The sequence below is a fragment of the Ahaetulla prasina genome, chromosome 4, assembly GCF_028640845.1.
Source record: "Ahaetulla prasina isolate Xishuangbanna chromosome 4, ASM2864084v1, whole genome shotgun sequence".
Lineage (NCBI taxonomy): Eukaryota > Metazoa > Chordata > Lepidosauria > Squamata > Colubridae > Ahaetulla > Ahaetulla prasina.
The window spans coordinates 57347430-57369234 of record NC_080542.1 but is presented as its reverse complement, the minus strand read 5'-3'; the positions used below and the strand labels follow the sequence as shown (position 1 = coordinate 57369234).

The window sequence follows — 21805 nt, the reverse complement described above, 5'->3', positions numbered from 1 at the left end:
AATTCGGTTAACAAAAAGCAGGCAAGCCCTATTTATATTCTCGTACTGTTCAAGAATATGAATATCAAGAATATCAAGAAAAATAAATATGCTCTTTACAAAATATAAAAAATTTCCTACAGTAACAACATGAACTGTGTCCTCTAGGCTTTCTTTACTATTGATTTATGGAGTACTCACTGCTGTTTTTATTAATATATAGCTAATGTATAGCTATCAATAGCTAGTTTGCCTGACCCCAGAGTTAATTAGCATTTAGCATTAAATATGTTGAGGGTTTTTGGCTTAAATGAATAAAAATCCCAACAAAAAAGTTTTAGACTATCAATTACAACACTTGTAAGGCTGCACATTTCCCTGTTTAAAAAGTGGGGTAGGGAGAAGGTAAAATAGACTAAACATGAGAAAATAAGATAATGTTCCAAATGGAAGACAATGACATCTTGGCCTTTGATAAAATCCTATTAAGGATGGCTGCAAAGTGATTTCAAAATTAGAGCCTCATTTGGAACTATCCCTGACTTATGCAGTTGGTTCTTATATTGTGACTTATAAAGATTAACACATGTAATTAGTTAAGCATTGTTTACTGTCTGCTGCATGGCTTGCAATCACCCTGAGTTTTCCTGATTTAGCAAATTAAAACTTTCTAACCTTAATAAGTTGCAGTTTATGAATAAACTCTTTGAGGGTAAAGATAAAGGTTCCCGTCACACATAGGTGCTAGTCGTTCCCGACTCTAGGGGGCGGTGCTCATCTCCGTTTCAAAGCTGAAGAGCTAGTGCTATCAGAAGACGTCTCTGTGGTCATGTGGCCAGCATGACTCAACGCCAAAGGCGCACGGAACGCTGTTACCTTCCCACCAAAGGTGGTCTCTATTTTTCTACTTGCATTTTTTACGTGCTTTTGAACTGCTAGGTTGGCAGAAATTGGGACAAGTAACGGGAGCTCACCCTATTACGCGGCACTAGGGATTCAAACAACTGAACTACCGACCTTTTGATCGATAAGCTCAGCGTCTTACCCACTAAGCCACCACGTCCCTTTGTATGTAGTATACCTTTTTTCTTGGTTTAAAATGCTTACATGACCAACTACTATTGTTTTGATATCAACATTAGAATGGCAGCTTTTAAGTTTCAATTCAAAAACAAATTCAGATAATATAAAACATAGGGCCTTCAAAGAAAGCTTAAAAAAAATCCTCCACAAATGTAATTCCCCTAAAGACATTTATATATACTAGATATTTTCCACACTCATATTTATTCTCCAGCTGCTTGCCTTTACATACCAGAAATCCAAAGGTAGCAAAAGAAACTTGCTTGTTTCCAAATGCTAGAAAATATAATAAAATCATACATTAGTCTTAGATGATTGTAGATATTAGAGAAACATTTTAGTATCTACAATAATATATAATTGATAGATAATTCACAGGATTTTGTCTGTTTGGAAACTTAATTCTTTGATATCACTGTGATTTGTGCATCGATATGTACTTAAAAACAAATGCTTAATTCACAATATTTAATTCAATATATTTCTACATATTTAATCCAACGAAAGGAAACAAAACACTGATCTATATACATAATTATTATTTTACTACAGATTTCCTACAGTTTATTGGAACTATGTTTTTCCTATACAAATGTATCTCTAACAATACAATATTTGTTACAATATTTCTGGCCTTCACATCAAAACATTATGCGGTAACATCGTCCCACATAACAGGAAAAATTATATTGCTTTCCCACATTAGGAATATCAGACAGAGAGAAAGCAAGGGACAGAGTTCCTCTGTTTGCAAATGTTTATAAAAATAAGTATTTTCACTATAAAAAATATTTTTTTAAAAAATGCCAATGCAAAAGTGAATCACTTCCAGTCATGAGAAAATGCCAAAAGAATCTACATCTATTACTTAAGCACATCCCTCTGTTCTACTTACATGGAGGAGTATACTGGGGGTGGTTGATGTAGTAAGCAAACCAAGAAGTAAATCCCCAGTAGAAAGCACAGCCCTATAATGGAAAAAACAGGTAATTATAATATATATTTCGATATAAAATATATACATATAAACTATTTTGCTGCTATTTTTTTTTTACAAAAAAGACAGAAATATTTTACATGACTCTAAAAGAACTAGGGTGAAGTTGTTCTACAGAGAGTTTCCTTGTATGATGAATAACACTTTTTTAACTATCACATCAGAAAGAACACCACAGGAACAGAATAAACAGAATACAGAACAGATAGTTCCTGATCTTTTACATTTTTTTTTACCCAAAGGACTGTTGCATCTTTATTAGGGAACACTAAAAACTACTGAAGAGCTCCATTTTCTATTCAAAAGTATATATATATATCCCAAATTAAACTTAGTGGGAGTTTCTTATTTGGTAAGATTGCTATTAAGTAAAGATCTCAGAGATATGCAATCTCTTTGAGGCAATCAAATAATGTGGATATTATGATATCTCGTATTCCTCCAAAGAAGACATTACATTTAATGTTGCAGGTTATTGCCTCCTGCACTAAATGCAGTGCACATCGATACTATGCCCCCCCCCCAAACAGCGGTAGCAATTGAATCTTTTTATTTTTCCAGAGAGGCACATATTCCAGCAGCATTGAAGATATATTCAGCTAAGGTTAATGCACAATTACTCTTTGGTGCTCAGTTGGGACCTTACTCCTCTTTTATTCCTCTGCAAAAGTTGCAATCCAAATTCCTAAGAGCCATATTTCAGGTAGCGCACTGCATTTCAAATGCAGTACTAAGGAGGGAGAAACAGGTGCATAGATTTAATTTTTGAAATTTTTGTAAATTGGTTAAAACTATTCCTTTTCCTTACAGGGTTCTCTCCTTATACAAAACAATTTCAAATCAATATAGTTGAAGACCATCTCACAAAAACTCCAGTATCTTAGTCTCTCTAGGGGAGTGCTTTTAATGATGGGATATGAGTATGCCCTTTGTGCACTTAAACAATGTATTAAAGATCTGAAAATCTAATAAGATTGGGCTGCTTTTCCCAAGAATGTTTGTTTGAGCAATCAAACTACCTCCTTTAAAAGCAGCAAGATATTTGTATCAAACAACCATCCCCAAAATCTAAGGGCATTAACCTTAGCACTTTGCAACATACTTCCCACAGCAGGACCAATACAAAAAAATACATATGACCTGAGACTGTCCCCTGTGAACAAGGGGTCACTGAAACTGTAGCTCACAATCTACTATAATGTATCTTCTATAAGGATTCATAGACTCAATCTTATCTAATAAAATATTTTGGAAAATTGACCTTTTTCATGTACAACTATTGTTGTAGTGTAAACTAATTTTTCTGAGTACAGCCAAATTCTGCTATGCTGCGTGTAAAATTAGGCAAACTTTAACTGCCCACTGTTAATCCTCCACCAATCATAGTATATTATTCTGACTTTTATTTTTTTACTATTATTATTGTTGTTGTTATTGTTATTTTTTATTCATTAAACATGAAACTCAGACAACTGAACATTTAAAATTGTATCTTAAATACCATTGACTGGTGCCAGCGTCCTAGGTATCAACCAAGTATCTTTATTTATTTATTTATTTATCAAATTTTTATACCGCCCTTCTCCCGAAGGACTCAGGGCGGTGTACAGCCTAAATAAAACACAATATATATACAATTAAAATCCCAATTAAAATAAAGCATATTACAAAAAGGCCAATGTATAAAAATTTAAATTTAAAATTTAAAAAATTTAAAACCCCACTACAATAAAACCCAATTTAAAATGTTAAAAAACCATTATGCCAGTCCAGCTTGAATAAATAAGTATGTTTTTAGCTCACGGCGAAAGGTCCGAAGATCAGGCACTTGGCGTAGGCTAGGGGGAAGTTCATTCCAGAGCGTCGATGCTCCAACAGAGAAGGCCCTACTCCTGGGGGCCGCCAGCTGACATTGTTTGGTGGATGGCACCCTGAGGAGACCTTCTCTGTGAGAGCGTACCGGTCGGTGGGAGGCATAAGGTAACAGCAGGCGGTCCCGTAAGTACCCGGGTCCTAAGCCATGGAGCGCTTTAAAGGTGGTAACCAAAATCTTGAAGCGCACCCGAAAGACCACAGGAAGCCAGTGCAGACTGCGGAGCAGTGATGTTACATGGGAGCCACGAGCGGCTCCCGTTACTACTCGCGCAGCCGCATTCTGGACTAACTGTAGCCTCCGGGTGCACCTCAAGGGCAGCCCCATGTAGAGAGCATTGCAATAATCCAACCGAGACGTAACCAGAGCGTGAGTGACTGTGCATAAGGCATCCCGGTCAAGGAAGGGACGCAACTGGCGGACCAAGTGAACTTGGTAAAAGGCCCTCCTGGAGACGGCCGCCAGATGTTCATCAAAGGACAGCCGTCCATCCAAGAGGACGCCCAAGTTGCGAACCACCTCCTTTGGGGCCACTAACTCGCCCCCAACAGTCAGCTGCGGGTGCAGCTGACTGTACCAGGGTGCCGGGATCCACAGCCACTCCGTCTTGGAGGGATTGAGCCTGAGTCTGTTTCTTCCCATCCAGACCCGTACGGCTTCCAGACACCGGGACAGCACTTCGATAGCTTCATTGGGGTGGTCCGGGGTGGAAAAGTACAGCTGAGTGTCGTCAGTGTACAGATGATAACTCACCCCGAAACCACTGATGACTTCGCCCAGCGGCTTCATATAGATGTTGAACAGGGTAGGTGAGAGAATCGACCCCTGAGGCACCCCACAAGTGAGGCACCTCGCGGATGACCTCTGCCCCCCTGTCAACACCGTCTGCGACCGGTCAGAGAGATAGGAGGAGAACCACCGATAAACGGTGCCTCCCACTCCCAATCCCTCCAACCGGCGCAGCAGGATACCATGGTCGATGGTATCAAAAGCCGCTGAGAGATCTAATAGGACCAAGGCAGAGGAGCAACCCCTATCCCTGGCCCTCCAGAGGTCATCCACCAACGCGACCAAAGCCGTCTCCATGCTATAACCGGGTCGGAAGCCGGACTGGAACGGGTCTAGATAGACAGCTTCATCCAGGTGCCGAGGGAGCTGCCATGCAACCACACTCTCTACAACCTTCGCCACAAAGCGAAGGTTGGAGACTCGCTCTCCCCAAAATAGCTGGGTCCAGGGAAGGCTTCTTAAGGAGGGGTCTCACCACCGCCTCTTTCAAGGCGGCGGGGAAAACCCCTTCCAACAAAGAAGCATTTATAATCCCCTGGAGCCAGCCTCGTGTCACTTCCTGAGCAGCCAGCACTAACCAGGAAGGGCACGGATCCAGTAAACATGTAGTTGCATGTAACCTCCCCAGCAACCTGTCCACGTCCTCGGGAGCCACAGAATCAAACTCATCCCAAATAACCTCAACAAGACGCGTCTCCGTCATCTCGGTTGGATCATCGCAATCTTGGTCCAAACTATCCCGAAGCTGAACGATTTTATCGTATAGATAACCGTTAAACTCCTCAGCACGTCCTTGCAAAGGGTCATCCCGAACCTCCTGATGAAGGAGGGAACGGGTCACCCGAAACAAGGCGGCCGGGCGGTTATCTGCCGATGCAATGAGGGTGGAAACGTAAGAACGTTTCGCCTCCCCCATTGCCACTAGGTAGGTCTTAGTAAAAGACCTCACTAGTGTCCAATCAGCCTCGGAATGGCTAGCCTCCAAGTGCTCTCAAGGCGTCTTCTCCGGCATTTCATCTCTCTCAGCTCCTTGGAAAACCAGGGAGCCAATTGAGATCTACGCTGGGTCAGAGGCTGCAAAGGCACGACACAGTCCAAAGCCCCAGCCGCTGCCCGTTCCCAGGCCGCAACTAGTTCTTCAGTCGTGCCGTGGGCCAGATCTTCAGGAAACGGCCCAAGCTCCGTCCGGAACCTCTCCGGGTCCATCAGGCGCCTGGGACGGAACCAACGCATTGGCTCCGTCTCCCTGCGGTGGTGGGCGGCGGTCCGAAAGTCTAGGCGAAGGAGAAAATGATCTGACCATGACACTGGTTCCGTCACTATATCTCCTAATTCCAGATCATTAACCCACTGACTTGAGATAAAAATCAAGTCTAGTGCGCTTCCCCCAATGTGTGTAGGGCCATCAGTTACTTGAATCAGGTCCAAGGCCGTCGTGGAGGCCTGGAACTCCTGAACCACCATTGATGACAAGCCGGCTGATGGCAAGTTGAAATCCCCCAAGACCAAAAGTCTGGGAGTCTCAACCGCAAATATTCTTAAAATATACGATGTTCTGAGTAGCACAGTTTTTTGCAGTTCCAGTGGTGTCATTGCAGGAAGCTGCAATTTCTTGATGTGCTTTGTAAAATTTTTGGACATGGTACTAAGTGCCCCAATGACGATGGGTATCACAGTTACATGTTTCATCCATAATCATGTAGTTCCCAATGGGCAGGTTGCGATATTTCATGATTTTTTCCAGTTCTTTTTCTTCAAGTCTGGCATATTCTTGTACAGCAATATCAATAAATTGTATGCTTCGGCCCTCAACAACTGTGATATCTGGTGTGTTATGTTCCAAATGATGATCTGTCCATATTCGAAAGTCCCACAAGATCTTTACCATCTCAGTTTCAACAACTTTTTCAACTTTGTTCCCATGACTTTTCAGATAGAGCTAGGGTGTATTTTTTACATAATAACCAATGGGTTAATTTAGCAACTCGATCATGTCTAGCTTTGTAATCAGTTTGCACGATTTTGCTGCAATCACATGTTAAGTGTGAAACAGTTTCAACTTTGCCATTGCAAAGTTGGCAGTTTGGATTGTTAGTGGTTTTTTTGTATCTTCACTTTCATGGCATTAGTTTGTACTGCAAGTATTAAATCTTCATTTTCTTTCCTGATGGTTCCTCCCTTAAACTATGCACATATCAAGTTGTTATCACATTTTCCTTCAATGTTTTTCAAGTGCTGTCCATGGAAAGCTTTAGTTTTCCATCCATTTAAACTGTCATCCAGCTATTTTTCCTTATATTCTGCTTTTATTTCTGTTGTTTTTATACTGTTCTCCGTTTTCACAGCCTGCAGCAATCTTTCTGTACTTTGGTTCACATAATCATTCAAACTTCATTTTTCTTCTTCTACAGTTTGATGGATTTGCAATAGCCCTCTGCCTCCTATTCTTCTTGGCAGGTACAGACTGTCGACGTCACTTCATGAATGTAAAGTGTGGTATATATTCAAAAGTTTATGTGTTTTCCGTCCAGGTTTTCCAGTTCAGCCACAGTCCAGTTGATGATTCCAGGTGGGTAGAGTATCATTGGAACTGCCCATGTGTTAATGGCTTTAATTATGTTTCCAGCACTCAGTTTTGAGTTTAATATTTTGTGGATCCTCCTGATGTATTTCTTTTGTGTTGACTCTTTGATTTTTCCATTCAAGTTGTTATCTGCTTCCAATATGCCTAGGTATTTGTAACCATCATCCTTTGCTAATATTTTCACAATGCTTCAATTTCCCAGTTCTATTTCTTCTATTTTTTCATTTTTCTTTGCTACATGGATAGTATAGCACATTTTTCAAGTCCAAAGGTCATTCTGATGTCACTGCTGAACACTGCTATGTTTAGTATTTTTTTTTTATTAGAAAAGTTTTATTTTAACCTTCATATCCAATAACATATTTAATGTACCATCATATACAATTAATCAGACCTGCCTGGTCACCAACCCCTTCCTTTAACTCTCTTCCCTTCTCTACCTTCTTCTACTTTCCACAACCATCCTCCCCCTCTCTTATCTACATCCTCTCCTCCTTCCTCCCTACTCCTTTCTTCTCCCTCTTCTATCCCTCTTCCTTCCTTTCCTCTTCCTCCTCTTCTCTTTCCTACCTCCTTCTCTCTTCTACTTCCTTCTTTCCCATCATTCTGAAGTGGTAGCCAGGCAGCTTCGATCTTACATTAATTATACGTCTTCGATCATCTTTGTACATTGATCATCAATCCATTTTCTACCTTCATCCCCCCTCCCCTCCTTCCCTTCCTCCCCCACCCCTGGACTTCCCAGAACCGAATACAGGGTATAAAACTAACAACAAAAATTAAAATATAACACAAATCATAATCCATAGTCACTCCTTAAAACCTCAACCCCTTCCAGAAACAAAGAAAATACATTTCTTCCAATCCATTATATATCAGACCATTCCACTCCTAGAGTTCTCAGAAATTTCTGATTGAGTTAGTGTTTGTTCTTGAATAAAGTACATAGTTTTTAATATCCAACCTTCATCAATCAATATCAAAACAACGTTCCATCTTCCAATATTCTCCATGGGTTCTTCTAAAATGTCTTTCTTCCTTAAGCAGTCTCTCAAAAATAGTTCATATTTCCAACTTAATTTCTTAAATTTTCTATCCAACCTTCAAGGGTAAACAATAGTCCATCTTTTCACATCTTTGACGTTTATATACATCAAATAATATTACAAATATCCAATATATCAATTGTAATAATTAAAATCTTCACTTTACCTTGCTTATATCAAATAACATTATTAAAATTACACCTATAACTTATCCAAAATATATCTATTATAACAATTAAATTCTAAATAGCCATATAACAACATTACATCCATCTCTTAAATATAATATTTAATCCAAATTCTTAAATTTTACTATCTATCCTCCAAAGTTAAACAATATTCCATCTTCCTATTCCTTTATACCTGAAATATATCAAATAGTATCCCTAAAATTACACATTTATATCCAAAATAAATCATTTACAAAAATTAATCATAATCATATATAATAGAATTAAACATTCTCCCTCCCCTTTTTTTGTCTTACACTTTTTCCATCATCTATTCACCATTCAACTTAACATCTATTAATAAAGAGTTCCCAATCTTTAATACATTAGTGTAGAAATCTCGTGCTTTACAAACTGTATTGAGAAAATACTTTCTTTCTTTATAATTCACTGTTAAACCAGCTGGAACCTCCCATCTAAAATATATCTGATGTTTCTTAAGCTCATCTGCTATGTTGAGTATTGATTCAAGTTCAGTGGGGCTTTTCCCATACAGTTTTAAGTCATCCATGTATAGTAGATGTTTATCTGCCATGTTGGCTTGAGATTTGGTATCCCAGTTTTGTGTTTTGTGGATTATTGTCAGTGGAATTAATGCAATATTGAACAGTAGTGTCGAAAATGAGTCCCCTTGGAAGATTCCTCATCTGATGTTGACTTCACCAATGTTCTTCCCATTTGTTGTTATAACTGTTTTCCATTTTTGCATATTTGCTTTCAAAAATGTACAAATATTTTTGCTGATTCCAAAGTTTTTCAGACAGGCATTAATCCAGCTGTGGGGTAGTGAGTCAAATATCTTCTTGTAATCTAGTGTGTGAGTCAAATATCTTCTTGTATGCCATATTTAAATTTGTTCTTGTTCCATTTTTTAGTCCGATTTTGTCAATAAGCAGCTGATCTTTTGTAATTTCATTTTTGTGCTACTGGGTACAAACTGTTTTTCATCAGATGATTGAATACTTGATTTGCCAGTACTCTTGTAAAAAGTTTGAACGTTGTTGGCAGACAAGTGATTGGGCGATAGTTGTTTGGTTCTGTGCCCTTTCTGGATCTTTCATTATCAAATATGTTTGGCCAGCTGTTAACCATTCTTCGCTTGTTGCATTTTCAAATTAAGTGGCCATGAGGTGATGGAGGTTGGTTAGGTGTTTTAACCATTATCCATGCAGTTCAACCAGGCCAGGTGTGCTTCAGTTCTTTACCTTCTTTACTTGTTGTGCAACCATATCAGTTGTTATTAAAATATTTTCCATTTTGTTTCATGTTGTTTGTTTTTGACTATCTTTGATCCAGGAGGCAGTTTTATTGTGTTCCACTGGGTTTTCCCACAGTTGTTTGGAAAAGTTCAAAGTTTTTTTCTTTACATGGGTGAACATTAGTATGGACTTGACTTTCATCAAATGATCTGTAGAAGAGTTGTTGGTTTCTTCTAAACATTTTCATGATATTGTTTTATTTGTCCTTTGTATCTTTCAATTTTCTTTACTGTTGCTATTATGTGTTGTTTTAGTTCTTCCATGATTTCCATTATTGTTTTTTCCTCCAGGTTGTATTTTTTGTGTAAACTATTTTTCAGCTTTTTGTTCTTTAGTTTTCCTTCTTTCAACTACTTCAAATTGCTAACATCCCCTTGTAGGTTCTTGATTTTATTTTCTAGTCAAATTTTCCACTTTGGTGTTTCAATGGGCTTCTTTTTTGGCATTTTATAACCCAATTGTGCAGTTATAATGGCAGCTGTGCTATACATTAGTTGGTTGGTTTCATATAGTTGTTGGATGGGATGGAAATTAAAATGTTGTTCACAGCAGTTAATTAATCTTTCACTCATTTGCTATTCACATTATTGTTGTTGTTGTTGTTGTTGTTATTATTATTATTATTATTATTATTATTATTATTAGTAGTAGTAGTAGTAGTAGTAGTAGTAAAAGTAGTAGTAGTAATAGTAGTAAAATAATGCTTTTATTTGCATTATAAAATGCAAATGACCATAATAAAAATTGATGATTTCTCCATATCCCCATATAGCCACTGAAAATGTTCGATAGAGGGTCCCTGTCTTCACTGGCTCCATGCCTAGGTATTGCTCAACAAAAATATTCATTTCCCAAATTTCATGTTAATCTAGATTTTTCTTCCTTATTTTCAAAGGAAATAGATGATCATCTCTACCAAAATTTCTAAGAATCAAAGCTTACAGATCATTATTTTTCATGTCAGAGCAATATCCTATTTTTAGGATATTATAGGATTTTATATTATGGTATGGTATGGTGTGGTGGTGTGTGGTGTGGTATGGTATGGTATGGTATGATACAGTATAGTATAAGTTAGAAACATGCAGAAAAAGCCTTCATCCTGCAGTAGACAGACAATGCTAAAATGATAATGATGATATAATAGAATGAATTTTATGTTTGAAATGTTTGAAATTTGACTATAAGAATCTATTTTTGTGACAAAATATTTAACACAATAATAGAAGTATGGTTGAAAAGGCTCTAACATGGTGATATGATATTATTGAGGCAAACAAGTTGCCCCCACCTCCTTATTAGAGTTGCACAGCTGTAATTGGAGTTGGCTGAGTCAGTTTACTATGCATAAGTCAAAAAATATCAGGAAGATTGCTTTTTTTTCTTTTCTGTCGTTATATTGTTTCCACCATGGTATCCTGCTGCACCGGTTGGAGGGATTGGGAGTGGGAGGCACCGTTTATCGGTGGTTCTCCTCCTATCTCTCCGATCGGTCGCAGACGGTGTTGACGGGGGGGCAGAGGTCGGCCCCGAGACGCCTCACTTGTGGGGTGCCTCAGGGGTCGATTCTCTCGCCCCTCTTGTTCAACATCTATATGAAGCCGCTGGGTGAGATCATCAGTGGTTTCGGTGTGAGGTACCAGCTGTATGCTGACGACACTCAGCTGTACTTTTCCACACCGGACCATCCCAACGAAGCTATCGAGGTGTTGTCCCGGTGTCTGGAAGCCGTACGGGTCTGGATGGGGAGAAACAGGCTCAAGCTCAATCCCTCCAAGACGGAGTGGCTGTGGATGCCGGCATCCCGGTACAGTCAGCTGCAGCCTCGGCTGACTGTTGGGGGCGAGTCATTGGCCCCAATGGAGAGGGTATGCAACTTGGGCGTTCTCCTGGATGGACGGCTGTCTTTTGAAGACCACTTGACGGCCGTCTCCAGGAGAGCCTTTCACCAGGTTCGCCTGGTTCGTCAGTTGCGTCCCTTTCTAGACCGGGATGCCTTATGTACGGTCACTCATGCTCTCGTGACATCTCGCCTGGCCTACTGCAATGCTCTCTACATGGGGCTCCCCTTGAAAAGCACCCGGAGACTCCAGGTAGTTCAGAATGCGGCTGCGCGGGTGATAGAGGGAGCCCCTCGTGGCTCCCATGTAACACCCCTCCTGCTCAGACTGCACTGGCTGCCTGTGGTTTTCCGGGTGTGCTTCAAGGTTTTGGTAATGATCTTCAAAGCGCTCCATGGCATAGGTCCGGGTTACTTACGGGACCGTCTACTGCCACCGAATGCCTCCCACCGGCCCGTGCGCTCTCACAGGGAGGGACTCCTCAGGGTGCCGTCGGCCAGGCAGTGCCGACTGGCGACGCCCAGGGGAAGGGCCTTTTCTGTGGGGGCTCCCACCCTCTGGAACGAGCTTCCCCCAGGACTTCATCAACTTCCTGACCTTCGGACCTTCCGCCGCAAGCTTAAGACACATCTATTCATTTGCGCAGGACTGGACTAGATTTTTTAAAATTTTTAAATGTCTAAATTTTAGATTTGGTTTTAAATTGGGTTTTATTGTTTATATGTCTATTTTAAATTTTGGCCTATATAATAAGTTTTTTAGATGAATGTTTTACTTTGTATATTTATGTGTTTTTTATATGGCTGTACACCGCCCTGAGTCCCTAGGGAGATAGGTCGGTATAAAAGTATGAATAAATAAATAAATAAATAAATAAATAAGTCTGAGATAAAGATCACTGTAATATAGTGACGTCACAGAAGAGAAACACAGTGGATCTCAGAAAGAACAGTTGGGGAATAAACAATGCATAGGAGTAGAATTAAAATATTTTAGAGAACATTAAGGAGATAAGTCTCTGGACTTCTCCTGGATAAGTATTTTAGCCATCCAGTTCATTTGGCCTACATTCTTGTATATTACATCATCAGGTTCTTATCACTTCATCACCCACTCTATTCAAGTAGGACAAAAGTGCTCACATTGAGGTGATGAGAAGGAAAAGGAATATTTTATCTTTACCAAAACTGTCTCCAACACCTTTGGGGAAGTAGAAATTATATATAACCTGCCAGGAATTACTGATAGCAAAATGCTTTTAGAAAGGGTTTTTTTCAATTAATAACAATAATGATGATGAAGATGATGATATTTAGCAAATGGGAAGAACTATGATTTTTCATCAGTTACCAACATATAGCTATTATTGAGCAACATAGGTTACTCACAGAAAAAAAAATTGCTCAGTAGCCCAGTGCTTCTCCCTCCTCAGCCTTCTAACTTTCCCAAAGTTTTAAAGGACATTCTAAAACTGAAATACAAATATTATATATCTGATGGCATCAGCTTAATCAAGTACAATTTTTAGAAGACTAATTAGCTATACTGATGAATTTTTAAATTATTCTTTCATATCTCATGTCAATAGTGTAATATTTCAAATTTGGTCTTAGCAAGGCATTATAAAGTGGTAAAATACTTCACATGATCTTTTTTCTCTCAAGTTTTTTATTTTTTTACAAACATATCAATGCATGAACAATGTGGCACCTGAGTGTCATATATTTTAGTACAAATAAAATAATATTTGTTATGTATTGGAGATAATTGCTGGTTGAAGGTTTTATCCTGGTTATCTGTTGGAATGGGGAATATTCGCTCCTGATTGGTTGTTGGCTGATTAATTCCCTATAGAAGAAACTATGTCAGCTAGGGAATTGTTTTAAATTGGCTTACAGACAGAAATAAATAAAGAGCTGTTAGAGATAACTCTGGCCTCACCTCCATTCTTCGCCCAGAACCTAACACTGGTGATGAAGGTGGGATGAATGGAAAGGAGGCAGTAAAGAACCGATTACTGCTAGCTGACTCACTTAGAGTTGACTTAATGGAGCTGATTTATAGTTGCTGCCACAGACACCTAAACCCAGATTACCTGGGGCTCATACCAGTCCCTTGGAAAATGGCTGCATTACTATCCTTTGCCTCTGAGACATGTGATTCCTACCTTGTCATTTCGACTGCTTCCTTGAAGCAAATGACTTTGCTAAGATAACTGACAACAGGAAGAAGGAACTTTTCCTAAACCTCTGTAGCCCAGAGATTTTTGAGACAGCCAGGGCTCTCCTTGCTCCATTGGCTATTCAGTCTGTGCTATGGGACACCATTATGCACCCAAACCTTTGCGAATTGCACGTCAGCATGCCTTTCATCATTGGAATCAGGCTGAGAGTAAATCTATCAACAAATACATTGCTGCCTTTTGGAAGGCAGCCCTCTAGGTCCCTGAATTTAGGGACCTAGATGACGCTCTCTTGAAAAGAGTGGTCTGCAGTGTGAGGGCCACCAAGCTACAATGGCATCTCTTTACAAAAACAGACCTCACCCTGCAGATGGTGCTCTACAAGGCACAGGCAGCCAAAATGTCCAAAATGGCTGAGATTAAAAAATCAAACAGCTCACTAGCAACACAGAAACCAGTCACTATGCACCATGAAGATGCTAGCCACGGTGAATCATCAGATGAGGATGATGATGTTCATTGCCTCAAATCCTCCAAGGAGAAGAATGTGGCCACCGGAAAGAGGCAACCAGCATGTGTTGGTTGTGGCAGAAATTACCCATCAAGGGCGTGTAAGTTCAATAATGCCATCTGCCAAAGATGTGAGAAGACAGGACATTTGGCCAGGGTCTATCACACAAACCAACCAACAGCTACCACTGCGAGTCCAGAAAATTGCCCTAAAAGAATGCAGGAAAGACGAGAGTTATGGAGAGAACTGTTTTACTGTCTCAAGAGGCACCTGTAAGGCAGAAACAGTCATCAGTCAAGCTAGCCTCTCCTCCTGCAAGAAGGTCCCCTTGCCATATGGAAGTGGATACGGGGTCATCAATGACCATTTCTCTTGGGGTACATTAAGGGGATTGGTGCCTAAAATGTCAAAAAGACAGTTGGACTTCCATATTCATGTCCAAGATAACCAGGGAAACAGCATTCCTGTCATCGGCACTGGCACTTTTAGAGTATCTTTTAAGGACTTTTCAGGCTCACTGCGACTGCTTGTAGTGGACAGTTCTCTACCGAGTCTCCTAGGATTGGACTGGTTTTCCTCTTTGGATCTGGGAATTATTCGCATTAACTCCATCAGTGACTCTGATATCGAGGCATTAACCTCTAATTTTGCAGATGTGGTTGATGGAAACCTGGGCAGATATACGGGCATCCCCATCTCATTTAACTTTGACCCCCAGGTTGCTCTGATCTGAATGAAATCATGAAAAGTACCGTTGGGTCATGCAATGGTTGATGAGCAACATGATAAGTTCATCAGCCAAGAAATCCTGGAACCTGTTGCCCACACAAAATGGGAGACTCTAATTGTGACCTTTGTGAAGTCAGATGGTTCTGTCCACATTTGCACAGATTATAAATGTACATTAAATAAAGCACTACAGGAAAATGCATACCTGGTGCCCATGGTCCAACATCTACTGCACTCTTTGGGTGAGGGTAAGGTCTTCACTAAACTGGACCTTGCCCAAGCCTATCAATAGCTACCAGTTGATGATGCCACAGCAGAGGCTCAGACGATTGTAACACATTGAGGAGCTTTTAGATGTCACCAGCTACAATTTTGGGTGAGCGTGGCATGTCTGATGGAGCATCTCCTGCAAGGCATCCCAGGTGTTGTCCCTTATTTCAATGACATTCTAGTGTCAGCGGCCAACAATGCTGAACTCTTCAACCATATGTGAATGGTACTCACCCGTTTCTAGGAAGTTGGCCTCAAGGTTAAAAAAGAAAAGTGCAAGATCACTGTTCCACAGGTAGAGGTCTTTGGCTACTTTATTGATACCTCTGGATTACACCCTACACAGGCAAAGGTCCAAGCCATCCAGGAAGCTCCCACACCCAAGAACAAGATCAAACTCTAGGCATTCTTGGGGCTTTTAAACTTCTATAGCGTTTTCTTGCACACTTCAGTAGTGGAGGCACTCCATCATTTGCTTTACAAGAAGATATCTTGGTCGTAGGGCTGAAAAGAAGCTGCTGATTTCTCCACTGTCAAGGAATTGCTATCTTCAAACAGCATCTTGGTGCAGTACAATGAGAATGGTTCTCACTGCGACACCTCTCCATTCAGCGTTAGCTCCATTTTAAGCCACCAATTCCCAGATGAAAGAGAGGCCCCCCGATTGTCTTCTTCTCACAGATCTTGTCGTCAGCTGAACGAAATTAAAGCCAGCTGGACAAGGAGACTTTGGCTGCAGTTGCAGGAGTCAAATGCTTCCATGAATACATCTACAGCAAATCATTTGATCTTGTGACTCATCACAAGTCACTACTGGGCCTGCTCACTGGGGACCACCAAATGCCACAAGTTTTGTCCCCTCGTATGCTGCACTGGACTGTTTTTCCTAGCTGCATACAGCTACTGCTTCCTGCATCAGCTGGCTAAGACATTTAGCCATACCAATGCCCTCAGCTAATGCCCGCTCCCAACTGTTGTGGAGGATCCGGATCCGCCTCCAGCATCAGCTGTTTATTAATTGAAGACCTGCTGTCTGGTCCCATTACAGCGTCGGAGATTGCTGCTAAGGACCATGTCATTGCCCAACTAAGCTCCACTAAGGACCATGTCATTGCCCAAGTACTCAACTGGGTATGGAGGGGTGTGTGCAAAGGGACCAGTCAGCACAGAGTTCCAGCCTTTCTGGCAACATGAGCTGTCTGCTCAATGGGACTGCCTACTCCAGGGGAATCATGTGGTGGTATCCCAGAGGTTGCAGCGACCAGTTTTGGAAGCTCTTCACGTAGGCCACCCAGGCATTATGCAGATGAAGACACCCGGCCACACTTATGTCTGATGGCCTAATTTAGATAAGGCCATCACTGATTGGGTCGCATCTTGTCAGCCTCTATACCCACAACCACACCTGGGGTCCTTCTTGGATTCCTGCCCAACAGAGGATGTTATTGGGCCACATTTATACAGGGTGGTGCTCAAAGATTACCATTGTGGGATTGCCATATTGACCAACTGTGTGGCCGCCTCGGAACCTCCATCTTCCACCAGCCAGAATGCATTACGTCAGAGACAAACCCGGCTAAGGATACTCTAGCTCAGCCACCACAAACACTGATACCGACAAGTATCTCCCCTTGGCTTATTTCATCAGTCATTGTTGTTTTTGTTGTTATCTCCTTCTTGTCATCTTGTTTTATTTGTTGGTTTTTCTGTTCTGTTTTTTCATCTAGTCTTTCAATTGGCTCCTCTTCTTCCTAGGTGTCTTGATCACTTCTTGTCTTTTGTGTCATGTTTTCCAGCTCTTCAACTATGCTCTGCATTTTATTCATAATCTCCTTGTAGCTTCTTTTCAAAGTATCCTTAATACTTTGTTCATCTATATATTCATCTATTTCTGCTTGTTGGGCGGCCTGTACTATACACCTCTGGCAATATCATTGTTTTTTCCTTTTATATTAACCCATATGTATTCAAGGAGGCTTTCATTCTTGGTTTTATGTATTTTTGTAGAGGTGTAGTGATTTCTTACACATAGCACAACTCCATCTCATCTTTTGTTAGGTCTGTTTCTTTTGAACAGTTTATATCTTTGCAGCAGCACATTCCAGTTATGAGTTTCACACCATTAAGTTTCAGTAAAGACAAATTTATCATATGTGCCCTCGTATATTAGTACTTCAAAGTCACCATATTAGTTACTCATACTTTGAATATTGGTGTATAAACATTTGGCCCTGGGTTTGCTTCCTATAGCTCCTGTTTTATACCTGAATTTTCCTTCTTTCCCACCACTCTCTATCTCCTGATTGGTTGATTGGTTGTCTTAGGGTTTATTCTTGGGATTAGTTCCTAAAGATCCTAAAAAATGATCACCCTCATCCCTCAATTTTAGTTTAAAGCTCTTTGGATAAGCTGAGCCAGTCATTTTCCAAATACATTCGTCCTGGCTATTGTGAATTGCAGCCCATCTCCTGTCAGAAGCTGTTCATGTAGATAATATATAGACCATCATTTAGGAATTCAAATTTCTCTTGATGGCATCAACCCTTAAGCCAACAATTTATTTCTATAATAAATTATTTCTAAAATTTTTAAAATCCTCTGTTTTCTCATTGAATGTTGACTTTCCATTTGAAATAAAGATGAAAAGATGAGTTGTGCTTTTCTTTGGCTTTTATGCTGAGCTTCTCATAGTTTCCTGATATTGTTTTCAGGCTCATTGTTGTATCCCTCATCTCCACATGGAAGAGAAGAAAGGGATAGTAATTTGCATGCTTGATTATTTTAGTAAGGCACTCAATCACATGTTTGATTTTTGCTCCTGGGAGACAAGATACCTCCCTAGATTGATTGCCTGGCTTACAAATGCTGGTCCTGTTCCTCTGAGAAGTGAACCTTCTAACACATGTCTTTTTTTCTCTTCAGAATGTATCGGCTACTTTTCCTGCACACATGATGTCTCTTCTCCAAGTGTCCACATACTTTCTTCCAGGAGAGAGGATATGAAATCAATTGTTCAGCTCCAGCAGGGCTGTAAATACTGGACTGCACTAGACAGCAAGGACATGTGTTCTTGGTTGTTGCTTTCTTCTATGAGGGATGTGTTGCCTTCGGTCTGTCTCTTAAGGTTCATATAATAGGCTTATTTCTTCTTGTAGTTTTTTGTTCCTAACCATGTTTAGATAAAGTCTTCTTCTTTTGGTTGGAGTTTCTCATTTTGTATACTGAGTCTCAGAGTGGCTAGAGTTGCTTTAGTTTACATTTGGTACAAGTGTAATCTGGGTATTTTATGGGCATGAATACTACATGGAACATATTTTGAAAATCACAACAGCATAAATCTCTTTTTCCATAGCTATTTTTTTTCATGACTAATTCTCTTAAAAATTAAACATTTCAAACATTTTCAAAACTTTAAAATATATATTTTTTAATGTTAAAAATTCTAAAAGTTTATCTAAAAAGTTAAACATTTCAAACATGTTCAGCTTCCAAAAATAAAAAAATATTTTTTAAAAATATTTTTAAATATTATAATTTTTAAATGTTAGTCTTTTGATTCCTCTTGTTGCTAACTTCAAATGCAAATGAGGTTGCCCTCTCGATATAGTTTGTAATGCATGTATAAAAGAATAACAGTTGAATAAAAGATTGAAAGGGAAAAAAATAAAATCTAAGGTGAAAATAAAAAATGAAATATGAACTGATAATTAGTGTTAAAGTTTATTTAAAAAATAATAGTTTGTAATAAGAAATAAATAAGATTCTTTTCTTTAAAAATTTTGCAGTCTTTATGGTTTGCATTCCAAAAGGAAATAGGATAGGATGGGATGGAATGGGATGGGATGGGATAGGATAGGACTCGACAGGACAGGACAGAATAGAATAGTAATGATTGCAGAGAAATAGAAACTGAGTGTCTTATTGCCAGTTAAGTTTTGTTAAGCATTTGTTCTTAATGCCTGAACCTGTAGTATTATTGCTCTTCTGTAATCTTCATGGATTGTTCAGGTCAGAATTATTAAAAACAAAGCAAGTCTTTTGAATGCTGAGCTATGGTAAAGAAAATCTCGATACATATATGTTTTTATATGTTTTCATGGGTATAGGTATGTAGGTCTTGGTGTATTCGGGTCTTTCCCCGTGTGAGGTTGAGAGTATCTTGGTGATGTTTTGATGAGGTCTCACTCGTCATCTTCAGGCTGGTGCTTATGGCTTTGTGCCTTTGCTCGCAGAAGCACGAAGCTGTAAGCACCAGCCTGAAGATGAGGAGTGAGACTTCGTCAAAACGTCACCAAGATACTCTCAACCTTACACGGGAAAAGACCCAAATACACCAATACATACATACACACACACACATATGTCTGTCTGCCTGTCTGTCTGCCTATCCATCTGTCCATCCAGACATCCATGATTTTATATGTATAAAACACACACAAATACAGGTAGTCCTCAATTTACGACCACAATTGAGGTCAAGATTTCTGTTTTTAAGTGAGATATTTGTTAAGTGAATTTTGTCCCATTTTATGACATTCCTTGCCTCAGTTGTTAAGTGAATCACTGCAGTTGATAAATTAATAACCCATTTGTTAAGTGAATCTGGCTTCCCCACTGCTTGTCAAAAGGACGTAAAAGGGGATCTCATGATCCTGGGACATAGCAAAGGTCATAAATATGAACCAGTTATCAAACATCCAAATTTTGATCACATGATCATGAGGATGCTGGAAAGGTTATAACTATGAAAAATTATCATGTCATTTTTTTCAGTGCTATTGTAACTTCGAACAGTCATTAAATGAACTGTTGTAAGTCAAGGACTACCTGTACACAGCTTGCAATTAAGTTCTCAGGGTAATTTGCTGTCTTCCACCTAGTCTAACCTAAGTTGGAGGGGTTGTTGTGATGAGAATATAATGCACCATATGAATAACTTTGAAAGCAGGACAGAAATGCAACAGCAGACTAATAATACCATTTTAATGCTTATTCATTTCTACAGTATATTTTGTGAATGTTAATCACCTTGATCATATTTTTCAGTGGTGTATGTCCTTCTGAAATCTTGTGCACAAAGAGAGTTTCCAGAAGAAGCCTGATATAATGTAAACAGTGACAGATGCAGGCCACACTGCAGAAATAATAAAGAATACGAAATAAACATATTTTTTAAAAAATCTGATGCTATTGTAGGCTCAAATCTAATTTATTGTAGTTCAAATCTAATTTATCATAGCAAAGAATCTAAACAACTTGCTCTGTCTATGACCCAGAGGTGGGTTTCAGCAGGTTCTGACCGGTTCTGGAAAACCAGTAGCAGAAATTTTGAGTATTTTGGAGAACTGATAGTAAAAATTCTAACTGGCCCCACCCCCATCTATTCTCTGCTTCCCAAGTCCCAGCTGATCAGGAGGCAATGGAGATTTTACAGTATCCTTCCCCTGGAGTGGGATGGGAATGGAAATTTTGCAGTATCCTTCCCCTGCCACGCCCACCAAGCCATGCCATGCCACCAAGCCACATGCCGTGCCACCAAGCCACACCCACATAACATTAAGTTCAAATGTAAGAGGAGAATATGAATAGAAAACTACTTTGGGGACTGAGAAATAAAATGATGAAAAGACGGTGACCTCACAGACAGCCAAGAAGTGCCAATATTATAAGGGTATTGGGTTTTCATTCATGGTTCACTACACAAAATGAATTTTAACTGTTTCCAAAGAGGACTGAAAATACAGTCCAAAGTGTAACAAAATCTGATATTCAGTTGTTATTCTCTGTCTCTCTTCTCTCTCTCTCTCTGTGTGTGTCTGTCAAGCACACATTTATGTGTCTATATAAATAAATCTTAAAATGCAGGCATTCTTACTTACTGAACCACAGGGTGCCGTAAACACCGTGCACTTTCTTTTGCATCGTAAACAGTTGAGAAGCGAAAATAAAACAGCAGATAGATTAGAAGAGGGCCTGTATATTCAGTTAGAAAAACCTGGAAAACCCCAAAAAGGAACAGAGAAAGATTGGTTAATACAATGAGAACAGTAAGATAAAGGCTGTATTCCTGAGAAATGTTTTATAGCTCTTTCAGCAAAAGTCAAAAGGTTATGACTTACTGCACCTTCTTACTCTAGTCCTTGAAACATCACAATGTAGGCCAATCTAAATTTGCTCTTTCACTGTAGCCAGGCTCTGCTTTGCCCTAAGCATTAGGCCAGCAAAGGTATTAACAGCTCACTATGGGACAAATTAATGTGCAAGGATTGATGGAGGAATCCATCTATTGCCCTCCTCAAAGTCAGCTGGTGACTTGGATGATAAATTTACCATGAATTTCTAAATATGTCAAAAAACCTCTATACAATATAGTGTGTGTGTGTGTGTGTGTGTGTGTGTGTGTATGCAACGTAGGAGTTGTGGTCTCTATTC

The 21805-nt window shown here is 39.6% G+C and overlaps 1 protein-coding gene across 1 annotated transcript in view; it reads right to left on the bottom strand.

Moving 5' to 3' along the window:
* The window catches only part of TECRL (trans-2,3-enoyl-CoA reductase like), a 90822-nt gene that overhangs the window by 50383 nt on the left and 18634 nt on the right, over window positions 1-21805 (bottom strand). The window contains exons 5-8 of the mRNA XM_058182702.1: window positions 21253-21368; window positions 20402-20507; window positions 1958-2030; window positions 1295-1338 (exon numbers count right to left, since the gene is read on the bottom strand). Of these exons, the coding sequence (XP_058038685.1) occupies window positions 1295-1338; window positions 1958-2030; window positions 20402-20507; window positions 21253-21368 (339 nt within the window). The remainder of the gene's footprint in view (window positions 1-1294; window positions 1339-1957; window positions 2031-20401; window positions 20508-21252; window positions 21369-21805) is intronic.